Source organism: Gastrolobium bilobum, unplaced genomic scaffold (assembly GCF_033153095.1).
Source record: "Gastrolobium bilobum isolate Gb01-03AN ecotype WA unplaced genomic scaffold, APGP_CSIRO_Gbil_v1 utg13820, whole genome shotgun sequence".
Taxonomy (NCBI): Eukaryota; Viridiplantae; Streptophyta; class Magnoliopsida; order Fabales; family Fabaceae; genus Gastrolobium; species Gastrolobium bilobum.
Window position 1 is genome coordinate 136,083 of NW_026897426.1, and position 26,527 is coordinate 162,609.

Consider the following 26,527-nt stretch of genomic DNA (forward strand, 5'->3'; position numbering starts at 1 on the left):
AGCATGACATTTAGATAAAAAAGTTGGTGAACAGTGACATTTTGATCAGTGTTCCTTTAAGATACGAAAGTATCTGATGAGGAAAACAGTTGATGAAAAAAGAAAAAAAAAATATAATAATAATTCTCAATAAATTTAAATTAAAAAAACATTAATTGTCCAAGAAAAATATATCAACTGTTTAGACATTAGGACATGTGGATCCAACGCAAACACACATGTAAATGCAAAATAGTAAAGAGAGAAACGAAAAAAATAAAGATCCAAAATTTATCTTAATTCATCCGATGTGAGTTATGTACATTGAATGAATTAATTCATCCAAATTTTATCTTAATTCATCCAATTAGTATTCACTATATTCTCTTTACCGAACTTATTTCAACATCTGGTTATAAGAAAAATATAAATAGACTTGTTATTAAAAAAAATATATATAAATAGACTTAAAAATACTAAACAACAACAGCTATTTATAGGTCCAGTCCAAAAATATTACAAAAATAAAAAATAAAATAAATCAGAGGCTCGTAATAGTGTTACTTAGGCCTCCATGGTTCCACTTCCATTGGCTTTCTTAGTGTTCCGTAAAAAAAAATTATCATCTAAATGCGAATATAAATTATACTCAGTTATTAATAAAGAGCAAACATTTAAATTTTTCAGGGAGGAAATTGAAACCTTATAATATTGAATTAAGTTTCTCTTTTGGTGGTAATTGCAAAGTAATTATTAAATACCATTATCATATAGACCATGTCTTGTTTCTTCCTATCAGTTTGTTGATTGTGACAAAATGCAACAAATTTTAGATGCATTCCAAACGTATACTACACTCTACTTATATGGAAACTTAACTTTTCTATTTGATCTAGGTGGAAAAGTCTTCTGCAGTGGCTTTCAAACGGTTCCAACCATAAAATTTTTGGATCATTGGAAGAAATTAGAATGACAAGATTTTCGACCAACAAGATTGATTGCGGCATATATGGATGTGCATTCATTTGTCTCGATTTAAAGCGTATATTTTACGGCTTTACTTATAGAAAAAGCTTTTAATGGCTGAAAATTTGATATTAGAGTGTGGCGAAGACTAAAAGGTTTTCTACAAAAATCGAACTTTCAGTATTAAGATTTAAACGACCACTTTTAATCACGGTAAGTGGCACCCTTTTGGTAAAATCACACTTTTCACTTGCCTGTTTGGTGTGATGTATAAGGCTTGACATTATAAACTTATATTATAAGTTATAACATTTTCAGTTGTTTGGTATGACCATCGTATAGTATAAGTTTTTACAGCAGAACATCTTAATACATCAAAATGATGTATAATTTAATCAGGTCTAAGGGATTGGATTAGGCGTGATAAGGAGTTGATGTATTTTTATGTATTGTATGAGATAATTTATTTCATGCAACATAAGAAATTATATTATCATAATTAATTGAGAGAAAAGAGAAAAATAAATTTCTGCATATTAAATTTTATTCTGCTAAAAGTTGTTCAATCATTGATATTGGTCTTGGCAAGCTTTTTGTCTTAACCTAATAAAAAGGAGTGAGGATATTCTAACTACCAAAAATTCTTACTAGTTGTTGAGATATATAGTCCCACATTGGTTGTATGTGCAACTAATGTGGAGTTTATAAGGTCTTGGGCACTGTCACCCTTTGAGCTAGTTTTTGGAGTGGTGTATCTCAAGGTTCTTTACATGGTATCAGAGCCTTGCCGCCCCCCACTTTCTCTTGTGGCGTTTCTTAGCACAGGTAGGCTGGGCCTGTTGCATTGTCCATTCTTCAAGCCCAATGGGCTCTCGTGTGAGGGGGCGTGTTGAGATATATAGTCCCACATTGGTTGTATGTGCAACTAATGTGGAGTTTATAAGGTCTTAGGCATTTCCACCCTTTGAGCAAACTTTTGGAGTGATTTATCCCAAGGTTCTTTACACTAGTAACTTACTACCCATCACATCACCATTGGATCAAAGAGAGAGAATGTTAAAAAGTTTTTGAAGAGAGAGAGAATGTTAATCTAATGGTGATTAGATAGGTAGTGAAAAATTTTGGTAGTGAGAATATCATCCTCAATAAAAAAAAGACCCCACTTCTAACTTCTCAACAATAGGAGATCTTATTTCATAAAATTTTAAAAATTTAGTTATAGAAGAATGACACTGCAGCTGCCACATCTCTTTTCCTTGTTGTATCTTCATTTTTCCTTTTACATCTATTCATTTTTTTCCCGGTAAATCGAAGTCAATTGGCAAGTTCGATATGTTTTTGTCATATTTAAATGTTTGGATGGTTTGGTCATGACAGAAGTAGAAATTAATTATTGAGAGTTCAATTTTTTTTTTTGAAATTGATAAAAGTTCATATGTAAAAGCAATGTGTCTTATTTTTGGAAGTTTTGGAATCATTTTTATTTTTTAGTTTTTCCTTTTACCATATTTTGCATGTTCATAAGTTGATGATGTTTCAACGGATTAATATTTCTCATGTTATAGGAAATAAATTTTTTTTTATATATACATAAAAATATGTGGGACTCATATAAAAAAAAGAGAGTGAAAAAGAAAACGTAAGAGATGAAATTATCCCTTGTAACATGAAAAACACTAATCACTTTAAACTATTAAGCTAAGCACGCTACTAAATAAGATGATGATGTTGCAATTATTATTGGAAATTTTCTTTCAACCTTGATAGAGCGGAAACACTTTTAGTTTGCTCAAGCGCAAAAATTGTTGTTTTTGGTTTCAGCGTGAGAAGTATTGGGCTCCAATGTTTAGAATTAGATAACCGTGGGCTTAGCCATTCAGTGTATTGGGCCCAATAACAAAATGAGGAGGCCTATGCCATTTAAGGAAGAGTAGATCCATCCATCCTAGTTAGGTTAGTTTTATAATGTTGGTAGTTTGGTACCTTTTTTTTTTTTTTTTTTTTTTAATTCATTCTCTTTATTTCTCTTTTGTTTCCTGGATAGCAAGTTCAGCCCAGTACTTGAATCGTTGGCTTTGGTCTTATTAACTCATTACTTATTGAAGTTTTATTTGATCCAATATCATACATCTTTAAAAAATTGCACTTCATAATTCTATATAATAACCCATTGACAAAACTTTCATGAAAAAATTCTATATAATAACCCATTGACAAAACTTTCATGAAAAAATTACAACCTTTCTATTGTACTTATTGGATGGTCGGAAGGTCTTTTCTCTTTATAAAAGCTAAGCTCGGCAACAATGAAAAACTCTTTCATTTTAGGTTCCAAATGTTCTGTTCCAAGGGGTGGGAGAACTGATGCTTCAAGACCTTTCTGTCTATTTTTCCTGTTATAGATGGTTGTGGTAGTTAATTATGATATCGAATTACCAAACATCGTTGGCATAAGTGGTAAGGAGTTTGTATCCCTTAACCAGAGGTCTCGAGTAGGGGTGTGCAAAAAAACTAGTTCACTTGCACTGCCCTTGATTTGACCTTGACCTGACCCATAAATACTTATATTTTTTGAACTAGTTTAAATACTGACCCACTTTTATTTAGGTCAGTTTTAGACCTGACTTGTTTTAATATTGACCCATTGACCCAAAACTTGACCTATACCCATTATGTGAAAAAAAAGAAAAAGAAAATCACAATTACATTAAAAGAAAAGTTTTAACGTAAATCAATACGTCAAAATATTTTACGGAAAGTATTTCCAGAAAAAAATTTCGCAAAAAAATTTGACGAAAAATATTTTCATCAAAATTTGTGAATAAAAATATTTCTGTAAAAAATTTTGACAAAATATTTTTTTTTGTCAAATTCTTTTATTGAATCTAAATTTCGTCAAAATATTTCACCAAAAAATATATTCATCAAAAATTTCGACGAAACACATTTCCATCGAAATTTTTTTACGGAAAAAAATTTCATCAAAATTCTTTACAGATTTCAAATTTCGGCCAAAGTTTTCGACGGAAACATTTTCGTTAAACTTTTTGACAAAAAAAAATTTCGTCAAAATTTTTAGCGAAACACATTTCTATAAAAAAATTTCGACTAAATATTTTCGTCCAGTTTTTTGATAAAAAATATTTCCATCAAAATTTTCAACGGGACACATTTCTGTAAAATAATTTCGTAAAAATTTTTGACAAAAAATATTTCGATAAAAAATTTTGACGGAAAAAATATTCTGTCAAAATTCTTTAGAGAATCTAAATTTCGTCGAAAGTTTCGAATGAAACATTTCCCTCAAAACAATTTCCATCGAAAATTTTGACGAAACACATTTCCATCAAAAAATTTGACGAAAAAAAATTTCATCAAAATTCTTTACAGATTTCAAATTTTGGCGATAGTTTTCGACGGAAAAGTTTTCGTTAAACTTTTTGACAAAAAAAAAATTTCGTCGAAATTTTTAGCGAAACAAATTTCCATCGAAAATTTTCAACTAAATATTTTCGTCAAGTTTTTCGATAAAAAATATTTCCATCAAAATTTTCTACGGAACACGTTTCTGTAAAAAAATTCGTAAAAATTTTGGACAAAAAATTTTTTGATAAAAAATTTTGACGAAAAAAATATTTTGTCACCATTCTTTAGAGAATCTAAATTTCGTCGAAAGTTTCAAATGAAACATTTCCCTCGAAACAATTTTCGTTGAAATTTTAGTCAGAACACATTTCCATCGAAATTTTGAACGAAAAATATTCTGTCAAATTTTTTGACAGGATTCTTTTTTCGTTTAAAACATTTGATGAAAGAAATCATTTTCGTCAAAACTTATGACGGAAACTAAATTTCAATAGAAAAATTAGAGAAAAAATTGCGTCGCTATTCGACAAAAAGTATTCCGACAAAAAAATAATTTTGTGACGAAATTTTCGTTATTTGCAATGTAAAAATTTCGACCAAATTTTGTGAGGAATCCAAGTCAAAAACGGGTCAGGTCAGATTTGACCCACTTCAGAAACTAAGTCAGACCCACTTCAGAAACCAAGTCAGGTCATATCCGACCCGGTTCTGAACTAGTTCAACAAAATTCAAACCAAGTCGGACCTGGCTTAGATCATATTAACGCGAGTCGGGTCAAAATACCTGACCTATAAAAACCAAGTCGGGTCAAGTCGGACAAAAACATGACCCGACCTGACCCATGCACAGCCCTAGTCTCGAGTTCAACCCCATAAAAAAATGGTCTTGGAAGACCTTCTCCCTTTATAGAATCCAATTATACTCGAATCGAACTAATCCGAATGATGAATCGATTGAGAAGACTCAAATTATTCTATTGAATTATTGACCTCAAGACTCAACATAGGATTTAGGACTTAAACTTGCTATAACTATAGGATAGTAGGAATTTACATTGATGCACGTCTTGCAGTACCAGCAGTAACGATTTCACTTTGCAAGATGTTGGAATAGAAATTGAACCTTTTGGTGGCTTGAATACCGTAAAGAACCACTCCAAACCAAAATCTTAAGGTGTAGGCATGTTGGGTGAGACCCTCACGCAAGAGCTCTTTGGACTTGAAGTGTGGATATTCCACAGGCTCAATTTTTAGTTTATCTTTTTGTGCTTTTTATTAATTCCACCTAAAAGTGGGGGAAGTGAGAATCGAACTCATGACCTCATGATACATGAAGCTCTGATATCATATAAAGAACCACTCCAACCCCGGTGTTGGGTGAGGGCATTTTTAATGATTTTATATTATTCTCTAACAAATACACTCAGACAGAAAGGACACTAGGCCAGAGAAGTGTTTCTTTTTCTCAATTTTTTACCACTAAATATTTTGTGCTATATTTTTTTAAAAAAATTCGGCTTTAATTGAATTTATAGACTTGACACGATCTTTTATATCCTTCATAGTTACCCTTTGGTTGTAAGGCCATTTTTTTATTTGTTTTTCTAAGGTATCTTTCATCTTACAGTCGAAGAATAATCATTTCGAGGCGGGAGATCACATTAAGTGAGTAAATCTCTTCCAGCAAAATTTTTTTCATACACATAGCCAATAATCGAACCCCTATCAATATATTTAAAAAATTTAACTATCTACCAACTGTGTTGGGCTTTATTGAGTGTAAGGCGATTTTATACAATGCCTTTTTCAATCCAGCCTATAGTAGAACGTTTGATGTCTTTATTTGAGGTAAGCATTAAGTTGATCTATCAAACAATGCTTTGGTGTGACAATGTAGTGCACTTATCTCATCGCGTCCTGTTATTTGATTTGAACTTGAGTGTATCCATTGTTCTTGGAGCATCGTGCAAAGGCTCACACCTTTGCTATTGCGCATTCCTCTTTTGTTTACTTGGGCCCATTTTCAATATTTCTAAGACTTTCATGTAATTAGAGAAATTTCTACAATACTACATATGCACCCATTTTTCTATATATCCCACCAATCTAAATCAAACACCAAACACCAAAGTTATGTTGACATGTAATAAAGAAAAGTGATCGAGGTCATAAATACATGTGTTAGCTAGAGTTTGAATGAAAGTAGTATGTACTTTCAGTAACCGGCTGAATCAATGATGAATTTGATCCCATGAATAAATTTTGACTTTATATTTAGAACTGGGATTACTCTCTTAATTAATGAACTTTTGTATGTATGCTTTCCTTCGGTTATAATTTGCAGCACTAATATTTTAACCCGTGTACATGATATGGAGATTGAGTTTGCAACAATTATCTCAATTATTGGACATCGCATGATATTGAAAGGGTGTTTGAGTGTTACTGGTTTATAACTTGAAGGCTAAACTTTAAGTTTAACCACAGTTATTCTAACTGATTGTTCAGCAAATTTGGGGTGTGAATATTTCGGAATTGGGTTTTTCATATAAAATTCATTCTTCAATTTTTTGCTCCAATTATAAGTTACTCTAAACTTACCCTCAGAAATGAAACCATACTGTATATCCTTCTAGACCTAGTACCTGGTCATTTAGTTTTGAACTTCAATGGTCATTTATATATTGTTATGTTATTTCAGTTCCTACTTAATAATTTAAAAAATATCAATTTGTTGGTATAATTGCAAATAAATGTTTTATACTATAATGAATATTTCCATTTTTAAATTTATCTCCCACGTGATATTCTTAGTAAATAAATTTCATATTAATAATTTTTCCCACTTTATACGAAATGAACTGAATTTAAAAAGTAAGATGTTTTAACTTTAAGATAGACAAACTTTTTATTGTAACACAATTTTTTTAGTCACTGTATATTATTTATCATTTATATACCTCTATTAATTTGATTGAAAACTAATATTAGAATCCACGCGACAAAGGAAAATTATGCATACAGATGCCATGTGGAGAGCAGAGGCAGACCAATCAAACCTCCCTTTGTTATTGTCATCACTCCTTCTCTCGTGCATCTTCAGCCTCCTTCATACTTGCTTCAATGTCTCTGCACATATTTATTAAAGATGAAAAATTCCTGATTTGATGTCTTATTATCATGCTTTTTAGTTCATGTTTTAACCCAGATTCAAATTTAGTTGTCAGTCATTCCTTATTAGGTTGATTCTGTATATAATTAGAATATCTGGATAATTCTTCAAATTTTGCCACATATTCTCCAACAGTCACGTTTCCTTGTTTTAGTCCAAGGAATTCTATTTCTTTTCTGTTTCTTATACTTTGAGGAAAGTATTTTTTTCAAAAATGCATCTTTAAAGATTGTCCAAGTAATCTCTGTTCCTTGGCTTTGAAAATATCTTTTGGTATTTGTCCACCAATGCTCCGCTTCTCTAATCAATAAGTATATGGAAAAGTTTACACGATGAGTATTAGGACAGATCATTACCAGGAATATTTTTTCATATTCTTTTATGCATTCCATTGCTGCCTCAGGGTTATAGTCTCCATGAAAAGTGGAAGGTTTATGCTTACGAAATTCTGTAAGTCCTTTGTAGTCAGAATTAGGTCCTTCAAGAGTATTGACAATTCTGGGTCCACTTTCACTTTCATTATTATGGGTATGATTTCTAGTAGCATGTTCCTCCCTCAATTCTTGAATAATTTGCTGATTAGTTAAAGCTTGTTCTCTAAGAGCTTTTGCTACACGGTTAGATGCATCAGTTACTGGGTAAACTTCTGGTCCAGAAGTTGAAGAAGATATCTGCCTTGTATCTGCCATAGATCTACATATATTGTTTTATGATAGTGAGTTGATCTGGCTCAATAAAATAATTCAAAATATGCATAATCTGTGACAAAATATCCAACAACTATAATAGTTTAGGTACTTTATTCACCTGAACCGCTGCTCTGATACCATAAAATGTAACATCCCTTGCTTCAAACGTTTATGAGGAATATTACATGATTTCTTTTATTTACATTTATATTCACGTTCTCGCATAATCGGTGAGAAATAAGATGGAAATGAGTTAATGTTATTAATTAATACATATTGATGATAATAACAGTAAAGAAAATTACATAAACATCTACCAACATTACTTTATAGATAATGTTACGTCATGTACAAAAGGAAGTTATTTTACATAGGTCCTACAGTCTACTAAATATTACATCACTTCAGTTTATATTTTACATACTGGCATCACATAATTATACAATATAAAAGTCTTATCCTAATCTAGTCTATAGGTGTAGGTCTCCACACTATCAGCATAGAATATGAAAGCAGCTCCTTGATTTCCTACTACAATATAAAATTTAATGCGGTCCTCATAAGAGTAAACATTGATACTCCATCCTTCACCTGCTAAGCTTAGACTAGACATTATGATTTTCTGGAAAGGTTAGCACAAAACAAACACACGTGAGAAAATTTTCAGTAATATTGAAGTTTTCTAACTATAACCATTTCCATCCTTAATAACGGAAAATACCATTTTCTCAGATAATTTAATAAAATGAAATAATATAATAAAGAATACATTGTGTAATATTTAACTGAAGCTATATAATTTTCCAACTTTGTGGTTCTCTGCATATGAAAGATTTATTGTGGAGGAGCTCAAACCACGATAAGGAGTCCATTACCCTATAATCGTCTGAACCCAAACTCTGTGGTTCAGTTCATAGCAGTCTTCATCAGTTAAATTTACACATTCTCTTCATAATTATTTGGTACCAATTAATTACTCCACTATATAATCAGTAGGTGAAAAGAAATAAAATTTATAAGAAGCTAAAGGTATTGTAAGAAATGAAATCACTGAACAAAATCAACTATGGTAATGAAATAAACTTGAACAAAAGAATAAATAGAGAGAAGAGTTTGGCAAAACGACACAAGCTTGTAAATAAATCTTCCTAAAAAAAATGAGAGAATGTTTTCATCACCCAATATTGCCTTCTGTCTCGTCGCTTTCCTTCTTTCTTTTTCTTTTGATTTCTCTCTTTCTCTCTCTCTTTTTTATTTTTCTCTCTTCTCGCTGTTCTCTTTCTCTTCTTATGGATAGTGATGTATATATATATATATATATATACACACACACAAGGAGGCTTGCTTACGGTTAAGTTGCATTACCTAATATGTAATCTTTGTTCCATTGTTCACATTTGTGTACACACTTGTGACCCCTTCAACTCTCGCTTTTTCTTTAGTTAAGGTTTTAAACTATGTGATAGTTTTCTGATAGGGGAAGGATATTGTGACAACCAAGTTGTGTTACTACCAAGTGACTACCAATTAATCTCACCGTTAGAACGATTATGTTGATCCAACGGTTATATTTATTTCCATCTTTGATGGTCATGATTTCCCATATTTAATGCTTTCCTTTTAAATATGAGAAATCATAACCATACAAAGATGGAAATAAATATAACCGTTGGATCAACATAATCGTTCTAACGGTGAGATTAATTGGTAGTCACTTGGTAGTAACTCAACTTGGTTGTCACTAGGGGTGAAAGTGGGCTGGGTTGGGCCGAGCTTTGCCCCGAAAAGCCCAAGCCTACGTCAAAAAATTTTAATTTGGCCCGGCCCAAGCCTAGTATGAGTCTAACTGTTAGCTTGGTTTGGCCCGTTTATGAAAAAAAAACAAATGGCCTGGCTTGACCCATTAGCCTATTAATTTTTAACTTCCAAGCAGAACCATGAATCAACTTTACAAAGTACTCAAATTCTGTTGCTACACCAAAAATCATAATTTCAACGTCCAAACAGAATCATGAATCATAACAAAACTAATACAATATGCATTTAAGTCATTTTCAAAAGCAAAATGCTCAAATTAAATAACATATATTTCATCAGATCCAACAAACAAATGCATACTATGTAAATTAAAATAACTACACGAATCCAACAAACACATCATGATGCTTGTAGTAAGTATAACCTCTGCCAAAAATCTTTTAATATATTCATATACACAATCTAACATGTTGAGATGTTGGTTCCTCCTACATAAGAAATAGAGTAAGATTTCTATTAAAATATAATCGAATATGATTAAGTTATAAATAATTGCAATTGATTAAATTTATATCTTTTTTTTTTCAAGGCATACTTACTCTATTTTATTTTATTTTATTTAAAATAAATAGTACAATATAGGCCGGCCTGTAGGCTTATAGGCCTGGCCTTTTGAAAGTGGGCCTACGGTCTTTTTATTAAACAGGCTTTTTTAAGTCCCGAGCCCGGTCTATTATACAAAATATACTAGGTCAGATCTAGTCTGATGTAGGCCGAGCCGTAGGCCCCTGTAGGCCGACCCGACCCAGTTTCACCCCTAGTTGTCACAATATCCTTTCCCTTTCTGATAACCTAAACTCATCGATGTCTCTCCCCCAAAAAAAAAAAATTTGTTTTTTAGATTTTCATATTTTACTTGATTTTCATAGTTTGTATTTCCAATTACAACAATTGCAAAGGCAATAGCCCTGTTTCTGATAACAAAAGATATGCTGGTTATTAATTGATTATAACCATGTTGAAACTTGACAGAACGTGTCATCAAAGATGGGGATTCCAATTTAAGTCAACGTTGAATTTCCCGATAGAATAAGAGGATTGAATCTGAAAAACCATATCACAACATTGCTAACCACAGTTAAAATACAACACAAAACCACAGATAGTAATAACTAATAAGTGGCTTAAATAGTTTGGGGGAGTTTAGAAGTTCAAATATGTATGAAAGACTATGAAACCAAATTTAAAGTACTGTTAAAATAAAATTAAATGACTGACTAGAATTGGAACATAAAAAAGTAGATTGTTTCAAATGTTATTGAGAATAATTAGTCCCATAAAATCTCTTTGATTGCTCAGTTGATCAAAATGAGACTTTTTCATTGCAAAATACAAGGATTAGATCAAAATTAGACATCGAGTTTTGCTGAATGCTATTAAGGAATTCCGCTTCATGTTTTGCCTCACAAGTCACATTTATGCTAGTTTTTCCTATATTTTTTTGTGTCATGCATTTTTTGCAATTTGTCTTTGAGGATAGCCATCACATGATGATGATAAACAAAACAGTTAAATGTAAAAGAATACGTTGTGTATTGATCTGTGTCAGGGAGTTACAATATATAGAGACCCTAATGGGCTTAAGTGTAAGGCCCAAACATAATCCTAATACAGTCAGAATACAGTCAGACTATTTACGGATAAGACAGAATCCAATCATATCTAATCATATCATATCTAATATTCTAACACTCCCCCTCAAGCTGGTGCGTATATATTATGAGCACCAAGCTTGTTACAAATGTATTCAACCCGAGGACCTCTAAGAGCTTTAGTGAAAACATCCGCTAGTTGATCAGAGGAGTTTACGAAAGCAGTCTTGATTTCTCCTGACTGAATCTTTTCTCGAATGAAGTGACAATCAATCTCTATATGTTTGGTCCTCTCATGAAAGACAGGATTAGAGGATATATGTAGCGCAGCTTGATTATCACAGATGAGTGTCATGGGTTGTTTCTGTTCACAAAGATGAAGCTCCTGAATCAACTGCTTTAACCAGACTAACTCACAGGTAGCATTTGTCATTGCACGATACTCAGCTTCTGTACTAGATCGAGCAACAACAGGTTGTTTCTTGCTCTTCCACGAAATTAAGTTTCCTCCAAAGAAGACACAATAGCCAGAAGTAGAGCGCCTGTCCGAGGGTGATCCTGCCCAATCAGCATCTGAATATCCACAAATTTCTGTATTTCCCTGATCTGAATGCAACAAACCTTTTCCTGGTGCTCCTTTGATGTATCGGAGGATCCTCACAACAGCATCCCAATGTGAATCACAAGGGGAATCAAGAAACTGACTAGCCGTACTAACAGCGAAAGAAATATCTGGCCTAGTCACAGTAAGATAGTTGAGCTTCCCAATTAGCCTCCGATAACGTCCAGGATCAGATAACGGCTCCCCCTGTCCGGGTAATAACTTGACATTAGGATCCATAGGTGTATCAACTGGTTTACTCCCCAACATACCAGTTTCTTCTAGGATATCCAAGGCATATTTCCTTTGACAGATAGAAATGTCCTGTCTGGATTGCGCCACCTCAATTCCCAAGAAGTAACGCAGCTTCCCAAGGTCCTTTGTTTGAAATGTACTAAACAAATGCTGTTTTAACTGACGAATTCCGTCTTGATCACTTCCGGTGAGAATGATGTCGTCAACATAGACTAACAAATAGATACACTTATCAGGAGATGTAATCCTATAAAACACAGAATGGTCAACTTTACTGCGGATTAAGCCAAACGCCTGAACAACAGAACTGAAGCGACTGAACCATGCTCGAGGAGACTGCTTGAGACCATATAAGGATTTCCGAAGACGACACACCTTTCCAGACTCCCCCTGAGCAACAAAACCAGGTGGTTGCTCCATGTAAACTTCTTCTTGTAAATCACCATGTCGAAAGGCATTTTTGATGTCAAGTTGAAGGAGTGGCCAGTGACGAACAGCAGCAAGGGCAAGAAAGAGGCGGACTGACGCCATCTTAGAGACCAGAGAAAATGTATCGCTATAATCAAGGCCAAAGATTTGAGTAAAACCCTTGGCAACTAAACGTGCCTTGAGACGATCAATATGGCCATCAGGTCCAACTTTCACAGTAAATACCCAGCGACAACCAACTATAGACTTCTCTGGAGGAGCAGAAAAAAGGTCCCAAGTGCCATTGGAATGAAGTGCAGTCATCTCATCAAGCATTGCTTGGCGCCACCCTGGATGGGAAAGTGCTTCACCTGCGGTCTTAGGAATAGAAATAGAAGAAAGACTAGAAACAAAGGTGAAATGAGGTGAAGAAAGACGGTCATAACTCAAAAAGGTATAAAGAGGATAAGGGTTACGAGTAGTACGTGTACCTTTTCTTTGAGCAATGGGAAGAGTCTCTGATGAAGGATCCGGAGGGGAAGAAGCAACAGCAGTGGGCGATGAGTCAGCCAGAGTCGAGTCGACAGGAGGCATAGTTTTGCGACGCTGATAAGTGAGAAGTGGACGGTCCTCAGGTATAGAAGCAATAGGTTGCTCATCTGGAATAGAAGCACCTGCAGCTGGCAAAGACAAGTCAAGAAAAGGGACCGGAAGTACATGATCAACCTGTGACATCTGACATGGGATAGAATTAAAGGGTTGTTGATCAAGAAAAGTGACATCAGCGGAAACTAAGTAACGCTTAAGGTCGGGAGAATAACAACGATAACCCTTATGAAGACGAGAATAACCAAGAAAGATACACTGAAAGGCTTTGGATGTTAACTTATCCTTACCAGGAGTGAGATCATGAACAAAACAAGTATAACCAAAGACATGCAGAGTTAGAGGATAAAGAGGAACATCTGGAAGCAATAGATTATGAGGAATGTCATTGTGGAGCACAGATGAAGGCATGCGATTGATGAGAAAACAAGAGATGAGTACAACATCTGCCCAGAAGTGAAGGGGAACCTGCATATGAATAAGAAGGGTACGGGCAGTTTCAAGGAGATGTCTGTTTTTTCGTTCAGCCACCCCATTTTGTTGTGGAGTATGAGGACAAGTAGTTTGATGTAAAGTACCTTGTGTGGCCAAGAAATTAGAAAAATCAATAGAAACATATTCCTTAGCATTATCACTACGTAGAATACGAATAGAAACACCAAATTGAGTATGGATCTCAGTAGAAAACTTTTTATAAATGAAAAATAACTCAGAACGATTTTTCATTAAATAGGTCCAAGTGCAACGGGAAAAATCATCAATAAAGGTAACGAAATACCGAAAACCTAAGACAGACGAGGTACGACTTGGACCCCAGATATCTGAATGAACAAGAGAGAAAGGGGCATCAGCTCGTTTATTGACTCGACTGGCAAAAGAGGAGCGTGTATGCTTCCCTTGTTGACATGACACACAGTCTAAAGACTGAAGACCGGACAAAAGAGGAACCATTTTCTGCAACTTTGAAAGACTTGGATGACCAAGGCGAATGTGGATAAGTTGTGGAGATTCTGTGAGAGAGCATGCTACTGAAGGACGAGGCACATCCAGATAATAAAGCCCCCGTGACTCACGACCACTCCAATCATTTTCCCCGTACCCGGATCCTGCACAGAAACAGAATGGTTAGAGAAAGTAATGGTGCAAGTGAGGGAGTGGATCAACTTACTAATAGAAATTAAGTTATAAGAGATGCCAGGAATGTAATAGACATATGTCAGGGCCAAGGTAGAGGTCGGACGAGCTTGTCCAATCCCACGAACTGGGGCTTTGGTTCCATCCGCAAGGGTAAAAGACGGTAAATGATCAGAATAAGTAAGAGATGTAAAGAGTTCCTTATTACCACAGAGATGATCGGTAGCACCGGAGTCAAATATCCAAGTGCCAAGTGATGTAGAATGAGAAACACAAGCAACGGGATTACCAGTATAAGGCTGAGACTGAGGAGAAGCCTTCCTGAGAGGGGTTTGGAGTGCAGCATAGTTCGAACCTGAACCAAATGATGCATTGTCTGACTGAGCTATATTTGCAACAATAGAAGGAGAGTTAACCTCCGAGAGATCAGGAGATGCTGCTGCCATTTAAAGATAAAATATAAAAGCCGTAAACGAAGGCAAACGATATCCAATCAAGAAGAACCACGCGTCTAAGGTCAGACCCACGGAGAAACAATCACAGATCCAGAAAGGGGAGGAGAAGGCGAGTTTCTCTGTCCAAGACCGGCCGGAAAAAGCCGCCGGAATAGTGCTCACGCGCCGGCAGAAGGTGGCGCGTGAAGCCCACGCGCAGTGAAGACAGGTGGCGCGTGACGGCGCGTGGGAGATGCGTTGCTGACCGGACCACCACAGACCTGGTCGCCGGGAAGAGAGGGTCCTGATCGCGTGAAGTTTGGTCGGAAAAGTTGCCGGAAAAAGTCTCTGGTTACCTGAACAGTGATTCTGACGGCGGGCGGTGGTTCCGGTGGCCGTCGGAGGTGCTGACGCGTTTGGAAAAAATCACTCAGAGGCTGTTTACAGCCCCAGAAGGCTTGCCGGAAGGACGCACGGCAAGAAAGAGGACTCCTAAGCAGTGGGCTTAGGTTTTTAAAGCAAAAAAACAAGGTTTCTGAGCGGAAGCGAGGGTTCCTAAAACGAAAGAGTTCTGGTACCAAGTTAAATGTAAAAGAATACGTTGTGTATTGATCTGTGTCAGGGAGTTACAATATATAGAGACCCTAATGAGCTTAAGTGTAAGACCCAAACCTAATCCTAATACAGTCAGAATACAGTCAGACTATTTACGGATAAGACAGAATCTAATCATATCTAATCATATCATATCTAATATTCTAACAAAAACCATCACAAACCAAACCTTGGGATCAAACTTTTCAAACAAAACCATAAAGATCACTACTACCTTAGAAAATCTTTTGCTGGTCTAGAAACAGCAAAGAGTAGAGGAAGACTATGAGGGAAATTCATCTGCTCCTATGAGTGATCTATACCCTAGCAATTGGAATTCTGACCCATCAACACCAACATTTGCCATCTTTGTTGAGAGTATAACCGAAAAAGAACATGTAGCATCCCGCACAAGTTTAGAGTAACTATAGCAATTGTTACATGTTTCACCTTATCATTTAGCAAATGTTCAACATATCAAAACCCAAAAGTCTTTTACTGATCCAATTACCTTGGTGTGAAATAAGAAAAGCATCAAATGTCAAAGAGAAATAAAAAAAGAAAAAGAAAAAGAAGTAGAGATTAAAAGATAAAATCAAACTAGCAACAATACAGCTCCAAAAACTAGGAGTAAATTCATATTCAATGTTTATGCTTAAAAGTCTTGAGAAACTATCCTTGTGAGAATCCAAGAGTAAAACATAGTACTGGATTTCAGCATGGGTTCATGTCCATCATCTTTCAACTTCCACCTTCAAGGCGATTCATCCTCTTGGCCTCACACTACAAAGCAAATTAAACAACAAATCATTAATATTAGTCCAGCAAATAAATATAAAACTATAAGAAAAATACACAAAAGATTGGTAGAGTACATGACACAGCGACATTGCTTTCTTTGTCAAGTAAAACCAAGCTCTCTGCAAAGTCCCTCTGCCGCTGACATGTTGAACATCTTTCAACTTGCTGTTTGGCCCCCAACACTTGCACCTTGCAGACGATTCATTATCTCGGACCCTCACTACAAGGGTTATATATATATTGTTACAGTCTAATATAAACAATTAAAAAGGCCATCACCCAAAAGCTTAAACTTTTAGGTTGAATTGGTTTTTTCCATATATAAAGAACAAAACATTAATATCAGTTCCCCCAAATAAATATAAAACTACGACACATAAAACATTAGTAAAAGTACCCGAATGACCATCATAGCTATCTTTGTCTAGTAAAACCATGCTTGGCTTGAAATCACTAGAACATACATCTGTTATTTTAAGTTTGATCCCAATATCCCTAATCTCTTGGCTCTTGAGATCAAAGGAACGCAGTCCATCATATGTTTTTGATGGGAACACTAAAATCTCACTCCTTGTGCTCACTCCCCATAGCGTGCAAAACTTTTCCTTTAAGCAAAAAGTGTGAATCTTACTCCAAGAGTCATGAGTCCTCATCCATATGTTAATGACATTGCTATCAGATAAAGGAAATGAGTACTGTATAAGAGAGAAAACAACCATCAATCACAGTAATGTTGTAACAAATTCCATAAGGCATAGCATTCATAGTATTATTCAGCTGCTCCGGAAGCTCCATAGTGTTGAACTTCTCCTCCACCATATCGAACATCAATATGCAATCATTACGCCGCGGAAAAGGATCAGTCCCGCGCGTGGCAAGCCAATGCACGTTCCCATTAAGAAATGAGTGTTGATGAAGTTTTTTGACAGTTAATTTGATGTGTGAGGCATTAATGTCCCTCCATGCACCTTCATTGAGGGAATATAACTCAACCTTAGGAGGATAACTGAATCTTCCTTCGGGATAATAGAGTCGCACAACCTTAAAATCATTGTTCTTGGAATCAAATCCAAATCCGTAAGAGAACGTTAAACTATCATAATAATATGGTGGATTAGGTGGGTTTGGGAGTTGGAGGTGTTTACGTGTGACAGGGTTCCATAGGCTGATATTATAGTAAATGTAGGACACAGACAGACAAACGAGGCCGTTGGAGGAGCCTATGAACGAAACATGTTCGTTACTATTAGGAGCAACAGATAAGAATACTCTAATTCTTTTTGGGGAGTAAAGAGAATAATGCACCGTACAAAGATCAAGATCTGAGAGGGACAAATCAGAGACATGGAAGAGAGGAAGGGAGGGTCTAGAGAGGTGTGAGAATATAAAGGAATGACTTTTTATCATAATATTCCATGATTTGCACACTGACATGCATTTACCAATGCTTTTGACTGGTAAACGATGGAGGATTTCCTCCACTACCTCTTGTGGAAGAAACTCACACATTTTTTTTTTTTTTGAAAATATTTCAATCGGTTCATTGCTTCGCAATTAATAAGAGTTGATTGCGGTTGGAAAAGGTCACGCAGCGCTTGCTTTTTTTCCTCCACTTTCTTGATCTCAACTTTTCCCTTTCGTATGTTCAGCTTTTTTACAGAGTGTTTGCTTCATAGGAAGAATCCATTGATATACAAAAGACAACAAAAAAAGAAAGAAAGAAAAGACAAAGAAAAGAGGAAGGTTCCGAATACTATGAGGAAGTTTCCGGGACAAATATTGTCCGAAGATTTTGGATGATTTCCCTTTTATAACCCACTCGTTCAATCACCCTATTTTTTTTCCTTTTTCTTTCTCAAATTACATTCTTTTTATTTTTAGGCGAGCAATTGGATGAGTTTTTTTTTTTTTTTCAAAAAAATTAATATTTTTTAAAAATAATATTCTTTTGAATCATTTTACGTGTTTATATAGCAACTTTAAATAAATCGTTTAACTCATATAATTATCAATATTCTGATAAGGCGTCTACTCTCTTACATTTCAAATCCACCCCACTATCACATACTATTTTTAGTAATTTTATATAAAAAAAAGTGCTTATTAATTGTAACATTAAAATAAATTTTTTATTTAAAAGTACTTTTTATGTATTTCACCAAATGTAAAATAACTTTAACTTTTAAAAAAATTTAAAAAAAACAAGCCATAATTTTTTCAAAAAATTATCATAATATTCATCATAAAAATACTGCTAAGTACTTTTATGATGAATATGTGATAGGAGTTGATTGTGATTTGTATTTAATAGGAGCTGATTGCGTTTTGTATTTAATAGAAGCTGATTCCGTTTTATATTTAATAGAAGCTGATTGTGTTTTGTATTAAATAGGACGCAATCAGCTCCTATTAAATACAAATTGCAATTAACTCCTATTACATTAAATTCAAATAACCTCCAATACCGTATTTGTCTCATTCAATCAATGCTTTCACGCTCATTTGGGATATTTAATCGATTAAATATGTTTTAATCGATTAAATCAAGTAAGAGGGAGATTTAATCGATTAAGTTGAAGATTAATCGATTAAATCTTCAAGTCAATCATTTTTTTCAGTTTTAACCATTTAATCGATTAAATCTTCAAGTTAATCGATTAAATAAGGGCAGATTGGTAGATAGTTTTGGATAAGAGGCAAAATGATTATTAATTAATTAATAAAGGGCAAAATGGTCAAATAGTCCAAAAAAGGCTCTGATAGTTACCTCTAGATTTTTATATTTTATCTTAGAGATCAACTTTCATGTATTACAGTTGGATTTTCAAAATAATAAGAAATAATTATTTTTTTGCAAGGATTTTGTGTCGATATTACGAATTTTTTCCTCTTTTGGTATTAATTTTTTAAGTTAATTTATTTATTTATTATCTTTTATAGTATAAATATGTCATTTCTTATTTTTTAACAATTATGCATATATTTTTATGATTTTAAATATTTTTTCATTTGATCTATAATTTTATATTAAATTTAAATTTATTTATATATATATATATATATATATATATATATATATCTTTGCACTTCAGAAACATTAAATGTTGAATAAATGTTAAACATTAAATTAAAATTAAAATTTATTATTATATATAGTTGAAGTTTAATTATTATAATATATGATATTTTATGTCTACAAAAAAGAAAGTAATGAGATAGTAAATGAGGTATCTGCCACCAACAATTGTTCAAATATTTTTCCACCATTTAAAATTCAAATTCAAATTCAAATTCAAATTAAAAATTAAAAATTAAAATGAGTTGTTAGCCACCAACAATTGTTAACATATTTTCTCAATTGAATTTAATTACAAATTCAATTTTATTTAATATTTTTCTTTTTATTCTTTTATACCAAAGAAGAAAAGGTTTTAAATATTTTGAACTGTGAACACAAAGTTGAAAGTGAAGGAGAAAGCGACATAAAAAATTGTGTTAATTATACTCTTGCAATAAAAAAATGAATGTTTAATTTCTTTCTTATACTAAATTAAAATTTTTTATTTTTATAGTTAATAAATTTTTATAATTTTTTTTTACAGAATGATAGAAGACGTTTTATATTTTATTTAAATTTAAAATTTAAATTCTTTTGTATTAATTTATGATTGTTATATGTTTTTTTTGTAATCATTTTTAAATGTTCTTTTAAATTGGTTATACATGTATATTCTAAATGTTTATGTTAATTATTTTTTTGAAAAATATTTGTATGAATTTTTTTTCTCTTTTTGTATTACTTTTTTTAGTTAAAATTTTAATAAATATTCGTTTAAAGTATAAATTCGTCATTTCTTATTTTTTATTTAAAATTTAAATTTAAATTTTTTTATCAACTACACATATATTTTATAATTTTAAATATTTTTTATTTAATCTATGATTTTATATTAAATTCAAATTTCTTATATAGACATCTTTTTCCCATTACAGAAATATTAAATGCTGAACTCTTTTTTCACTTTTCAAGTTCAAAATTCAAATTTAAAAATTTAAATTTTCAATATTAAATATCTTTCCACCCAATAGACATAATAATTAATATTATTGTTGAGATATATAGTCCCACATTGGTTGTATGTGCAACTAATGTGGAGTTTATAAGGCCTTGGACACTCCCACCCTTTGAGCTAGCTTTTGGGGTGGTGTATCCCAAGGTTCTTTACATGGTATCAGAGCATCGCCGCCCCCCACTTTCTCTTGTGGACTTTCTTAGCACAGGTAGGCTGGGCCTGTTGCATCTTCCACTCTTCAAGCTCAATGGGCTCTCGTGTGAGGGGGCGTGTTGAGATATATAGTCACACATTGGTTGTATGTGCAACTAATGTGGTGTTTATAAGGCCTTGAGCACTCTCACCCTTTGAGCTAGCTTTTGGGGTGGTGTATCTTAACGTTCTTTACAATTATTAATAAGTTTAAGATAATTTTCCATATAGAAAGTAGTGGGAAACATGGATAGAAGAATGTGCTCATCCTCCAAATAATAGTTTCTAGTTTTCATTTACGACATATGAAATTGTGTTATTTATACTCTTATATAAAAAAAATGAACGTTTAATTTGTTTGTTATATATTAAATAGGATATGTTATTCTACCTACTCTTATTTTACCTACATTTGCCTACCCCTTTCAATATCGTTCGATTATAATCTCATCTAACGGTTGAATATTTACGATATAAAATAAATTCTTTTTTCCCTTTCTTTTTCCTCACTTCCTCCCACATCCTCTCTCTCCTCCCCTTTCTCTCTTCCTCTGTGACTACGACCAAAAATAACGAGAAAATCGAATGAAAAACATATATTTAATTTTCAAAAAAAGGATCTGGTGGCATCAAGGCTGCCCCCACCAAAAAAAATAAATCAAAGACTCTTTTTTAATGAAATTATGTCTCTTAGAACTATCGTTGAGAAGTGAAAGTACTCCATTGCCAACGCCATTTGTAGAGCAATATTGAGGATCTGTTTAAGCTTCTTGCCATGGAGGTGATCTACCATGACGTTATGAGGAGTCTCACTGTTTGCCAAAAAAGACTGCACCTCATCCACATAATGCTCCCACAAAGTGCACTCCAGCTTGTCACCCCTACATATGAGTTGCAGGAGGAACAATGTCATACAAGAAACATATAAGATAACAGAGTGGCAACCAAATTATTTTCTTTAACTCTGACATTTAAAATACCTCAGGTTGTCAAGCTCCAACACAACCATTTTCGTCTTCCTACCAGAAATCACACGATCACAAAATTTCCCAATTCCTGAGATTAAACCAATGACGTCTACAAAACAAAAAGGGGCAACAAAGAGCTCGTAAAAAAAATGCAACAATTAAAAAATGAACAACAGTAAGGAAAAAATATATTACTCACTAAATAAGAAGAGTCAGATGTTTCTAACTCAATGATGTCATAATCAACAAAATCAAATTCCAACTGGACCACAAGAGTCCTAACTCATTGTAGCAGGACAAATATAGTACCTTGCCAGTTGAAAACGCCGGACTGTTCCCAGATTCAGCATCAGCTATTGCTTTCCTTATATTTTCCACAAGGAACTAAAGAGCAGAATCAATTAATATCAAAGTCAAGAGAAAAAAGCCAAGTTCAAATTTTTCATTATTTTTTTTAAAGAAAAGGAGGATGGCAAGTACCATGTCACGATCATTGTAAAAGGAATTAGATAGGCCGGTTGATCCCGCACGCCCTGTCCTTCCAATTCGGTGTACATAATCTTCCATGGTCTATAATTGAGGCAGCCATAACTGAAGCTTCAGGTATGTATTTCTCAATGAGATTAAATTTGACTGAAAAATACAAGTCTAATGAGATGCCAACATAGCAGTAGCAGAATGGCAATTCACTAACTGCGGAAAATCCCTGTCCGTTTTTAGATATTCTTTTTCTTAGTGATTAAAGACAAAACTCATTCATTCCTAGGTACAACAATTCTTCCTTGAAATTTTACCAAACCATTTTCTTCTCTGATAAATCCTTTTTGCTTCAGAAATTTTTCTAAACTGGGGTCCTCCTGCTGAGCTTTTCTAATTTTCTCTATTAGCTCATTATCTACTCTTATTTCACTAATACCCAAACTTTGAGGCAATACAATTACAGATAATCTCATGTCCCTAAATTTTTCTAATAACTCTATTTCTTTGATCATTAAATGTGACATGTGTAAAGATTTTCTGCTTAAAGCATCAGCCACCACATTTGCTTTTCTTGGATGGTATTTAAGTTCAAAATCATAATCTTTCATAAATTTCATCCATCTCCTTTGCCTCATATTTAACTCTTTTTAGTCAAATAAATATTTAAGTCTTTTATGATCACTAAAAACCTCAAATTTGACCCCATACAAATAGTGTCTCCAAATTTTAAGTGCAAAATCTACTGCAGCCAATTCTAAATCATGAATGGGATAATTTTCCTCATAAGGTCTCAACTGTCTTGATGCATAAGCTACAACTTTTCTTTCTTGCATTAAAACACATCCTAATCCCTTTCTAGATGCATCACTGTAAACCTCGAATTTTCCTAATGGATCAAGGATTATTAAAATTGGTGCAGAAGTCAACTTATTTTTCAAGTCCTGGAAACAATTCTCACACTCTTGTGTCAATACAAAAGGAATTCCTTTCCTAGTTAACCTAGTTAAAGGTAATACAAATTGTGAAAATCCTTTAATAAATCTTCTCTAATATCCTGTCAATCCTATGAAACTCCTGATTTCAGTGATAGTCTTGGGTCTCTCCCAGTGCATTACGGCCTCAATTTTACTAGGATCAACTGATACTCCTTCCTTTGATATCACATGCCCTAAGAATTTAACTTCTTCCATCCAGAATTCACATTTTGAAAGTTTGGCATATAATTGCTTATCTTTTAAAATTTGTAAAACTATCCTTAAATGCTCCTTATGTTCCTCTTCATTTCTGGAGTATATTAAAATATCATCTATAAACACCACTACAAACTGATCCAAATAAGGCCTAAAAATCCTATTCATGTAATCCATAAATACAGCTAGAGCATTTGTCAACCCAAAAGACATTACTAGATACTCATAGTGTCCATACCTAGTTCTAAAGGTTGTCTTTGGAATATCTTCAGTCTTAATTCTAATCTGGTTGTATCCCGACCTCAAATATATTTTAGAAAATATTGTGGCTCCTCTCAACTGATCTAAAATATCATCTATCCTAGGCAAAGGATATTTATTTTTAATAGTGACTTTATTTAATTGTCTGTAATCCAAACACAATCTCATACTTCCATCCTTTTTCTTGACAAAAAGTACTGGTGCTCCCCAAGGTGACACACTTGGCCTAATGAACTGCTTTGATAAAAGTTCTTCTATTTGTTTCTTTAATTCAACTAGCTCTATGGGTGACATCCTATAGGGTGCAATAGAAATTGGCCTTACTCCAAGTATCAAATCAATAGAGAATTCAATTTCTCTGTTTGGGGGTAAACCTGGAATATCGTCCGGAAAAACCTCTAAGTATTCAGAGACAACAGGAATATTAGTTGTATCAGGTTTAACCTTTTCTTCTGAAATATTAAAGAGAACATATCCTTGTGCTCCCTCTACTGGACTTTTCCTAAGTTGAGAAGTTGACGAAAATAAAGACTCATTGAGGAACTCTGACTCTTTTGTGAAAATTATCTTTTTATTCTGACAATCAATAACCACACAATTGGCAGATAACCAATTCATACCAAGAATAACATCTATGTCAGTCATAGGCAAACAAACTAAATCTATTTCGAACAATCTTCCTTCAATTTGAAGAGGACAATTTCTACAAATTTGAGATGTGGTTATTCTGTCTCCAGTAGGAAGAAGGATTTCAAGATGAGAAGGTAAAATAAAAATTGGTAATTTTAACTTTTAAACAGAAGATAGAGAGATGAAAGAATGAGTAGCTCCAGAATCGAACAATATAGTCATAAGAGAATCTTGTATTAGGCCCGTACCTTGAACCAAATCTGAAGATTGAGCTGCTTCCTGACCATTAAGAGTGAAAACTCTTCCTCTTGCTGTAGGTTGGTTAGATGAATTATGACTTCGATTCTGCGGGCATTGCTTCAACATATGTCCAGGCTTTCCACATTTAAAGCATACTCCTTTTCCTGCTAAGCATTCTCCAGCATGATTCTTCTTACATCTCGGACATACCTGAATTTGAGAATTCATCCGACCCGCATTTTTTCTCCCTCCATCGCTAGCAAAATTATTTCCTGAGTTTTGTGCTCGTGGAAATCTTCCTTTGTTGTCATCATCATTCTTTCTCCGATTTGAAGTTCTATCTTTCTCCCTTGCTTCCTCGGCCTCCTTCATGCTTGCTTCAATATCTCTGCACCTGTTTATTAATGATGCAAAGTTCCTAATTTGATGTCCTACTATCATACTTTTTAGTTCAGGTTTTAATCCAGATTCAAATTTAGTTGTCAGTCATTCCTCATTAGGTTGATTTTGTATGTAATTAGAATATCTGGATAATTCCTCAAATTTTGTCACATATTCTCCAACAGTCATGTTTCCTTGTTTCAGTTCAAGGAATTCTATTTCTTTTCTGCTTCTTACACTTTGAGGAAAGTATTTTTCCAAAAAGGCATCTTTAAAGATTGTCCAAGTAATCTTTGTTCCTTGCCTTTGGAAATATCTTTTGGTATTTGTCCACCAATGCTCTGCTTCTCCAATCAACAAGTATGTGGCAAAGTTTACACAATGAGTATTAGGACAATCCATTACTAGGAATATTTTCTCAAGTTCTTTGACCCTTTCCATAGCTGCCTCAGGATTATAATCTCCACGAAAAGTGGAAGGCTTATGCTTACGAAATTCATTAAGTCCTTTATAATCAGTATTAGGTCCTCCCTGAGTATTTACAGTTCTAGGTCCACTTTCACTTTCAAAATTATGGGTGTAATTTCTGGTTGCACGGTCCTCCCTCAACTCCTGAATAATTTGCTGATTAGTTAAAGTCTGTTCTCTAAGAGCTTCGACCACCCGAGTAAATGCATCAGTTACTGGGTTAACTTCTGGTTCAGAAGTTGAAGATGTTTGTCTTGTATCTGCCATAGATCTACATATATTGTTTTATGATAGTGAGTTGATCAGGCTCATTAAAATAACTCAAAATATGCATGATCTATGACAAAAAAAAAAACCAAGCAACTAGAATAGTTTATGTCTTTTATTTACCTGAACCGCTGCTCTGATACCATAAAATGTAACATCCCCTATTTTAATTATTCTAAGGAATATCACATTATGTATAAATAATAAATAAATAAAATATAGAGTAGTGTAAACTTTTTAATATTCATTGATACAACACACTTTACTTAGTTACCTGATACATGATTCCTGGTCAAGTACATATATTTTACATTCTAAATATTTTACATCAAAGTCTACTTCCTAAACTACGTTACATCAAAATAGTACATATATGTTACATCCTAACTACTTAAAGTTACAATTTATACACTGCTTCCATTTCATCTAGTCAGATCTATATGTCAAAATTCTGGATAGAATCTAAATTCCGTAGAAACTTTCGACAAAAACAATTCTGTCAAACTTTTCAACGGAAAATAATTCTGTAAAAAAAATTGACGAAACACATTTTCATAAAAAAAATTGACAGAAAATAATTTCATCAAATTTTTTTACGGAAAATATTTTCGTCCAAATTTTCGACGAAAAATATTTCCAACAAAATTTTCAATCAAACACATTTACATAAAAAAATTTGACGAAAAATATTTCAGAAAATTTTTTTGATGGAAAATATTTCTATAAAAAATTTCGACGGGAGTTTTTTTTGTCAAAGTTCTTTACGAAATCTAAATTCCCTCCCTCCAATCATTTCCCTCAAATTTTTTGACGAAAAATATTTTTATAAAACATTTTGAAGAAAAACATTTGTCAAAAATTTTTATCGAAATATTGTTCGTCATACAATTTTTACGAAAATTTTTCATAGAAATGTGCTCATTGAAAATTTTTATGGAAATATTTTTTATCAAAAAACTTGAC

The 26,527-nt window shown here is 33.4% G+C and overlaps 2 protein-coding genes across 2 annotated transcripts; both read right to left on the reverse strand.

The window, feature by feature from the left end:
- Window positions 1-16,354: 16,354 nt before the first annotated feature.
- On the reverse strand, window positions 16,355-17,923 carry LOC133306827 (F-box/kelch-repeat protein At3g23880-like). The gene is made up of 4 exons (XM_061507209.1): window positions 17,111-17,923; window positions 16,812-17,019; window positions 16,489-16,634; window positions 16,355-16,396 (listed from the first exon to the last, which is right to left on the reverse strand). The coding sequence occupies exons 1-4, from the start codon at window positions 17,921-17,923 to the stop codon at window positions 16,355-16,357; spliced, it is 1,209 nt and encodes a 402-aa protein (XP_061363193.1).
- A 6,447-nt stretch (window positions 17,924-24,370) lies between these two features.
- Window positions 24,371-24,820, reverse strand: LOC133306829 (uncharacterized). The gene has a single exon (XM_061507210.1). It carries the CDS (start codon window positions 24,818-24,820, stop codon window positions 24,371-24,373), a length of 450 nt encoding a protein of 149 aa, XP_061363194.1.
- Between the last annotated feature and the right edge of the window lie 1,707 nt (window positions 24,821-26,527).

What these genes read in the sequence shown, in the direction of transcription:
- LOC133306829 (XM_061507210.1), bottom strand. Translation starts at nt 24,820, where the DNA reads ATGAAGGAGGCCGAGGAAGCAAGGGAGAAAGATAGAACTTCAAATCGG.
- LOC133306827 (XM_061507209.1), bottom strand. Translation starts at nt 17,923, where the DNA reads ATGTGTGAGTTTCTTCCACAAGAGGTAGTGGAGGAAATCCTCCATCGT. An exon ending in GTTGTTTTCTCTCTTATACA is followed by an intron (nt 17,020 to 17,110) that starts GTACTCATTTCC and finishes TTTTGCTTAAAG; the next exon opens with GAAAAGTTTTGCACGCTATG. An exon ending in TAGCTATGATGGTCATTCGG is followed by an intron (nt 16,635 to 16,811) that starts GTACTTTTACTA and finishes TAACCCTTGTAG; the next exon opens with TGAGGGTCCGAGATAATGAA.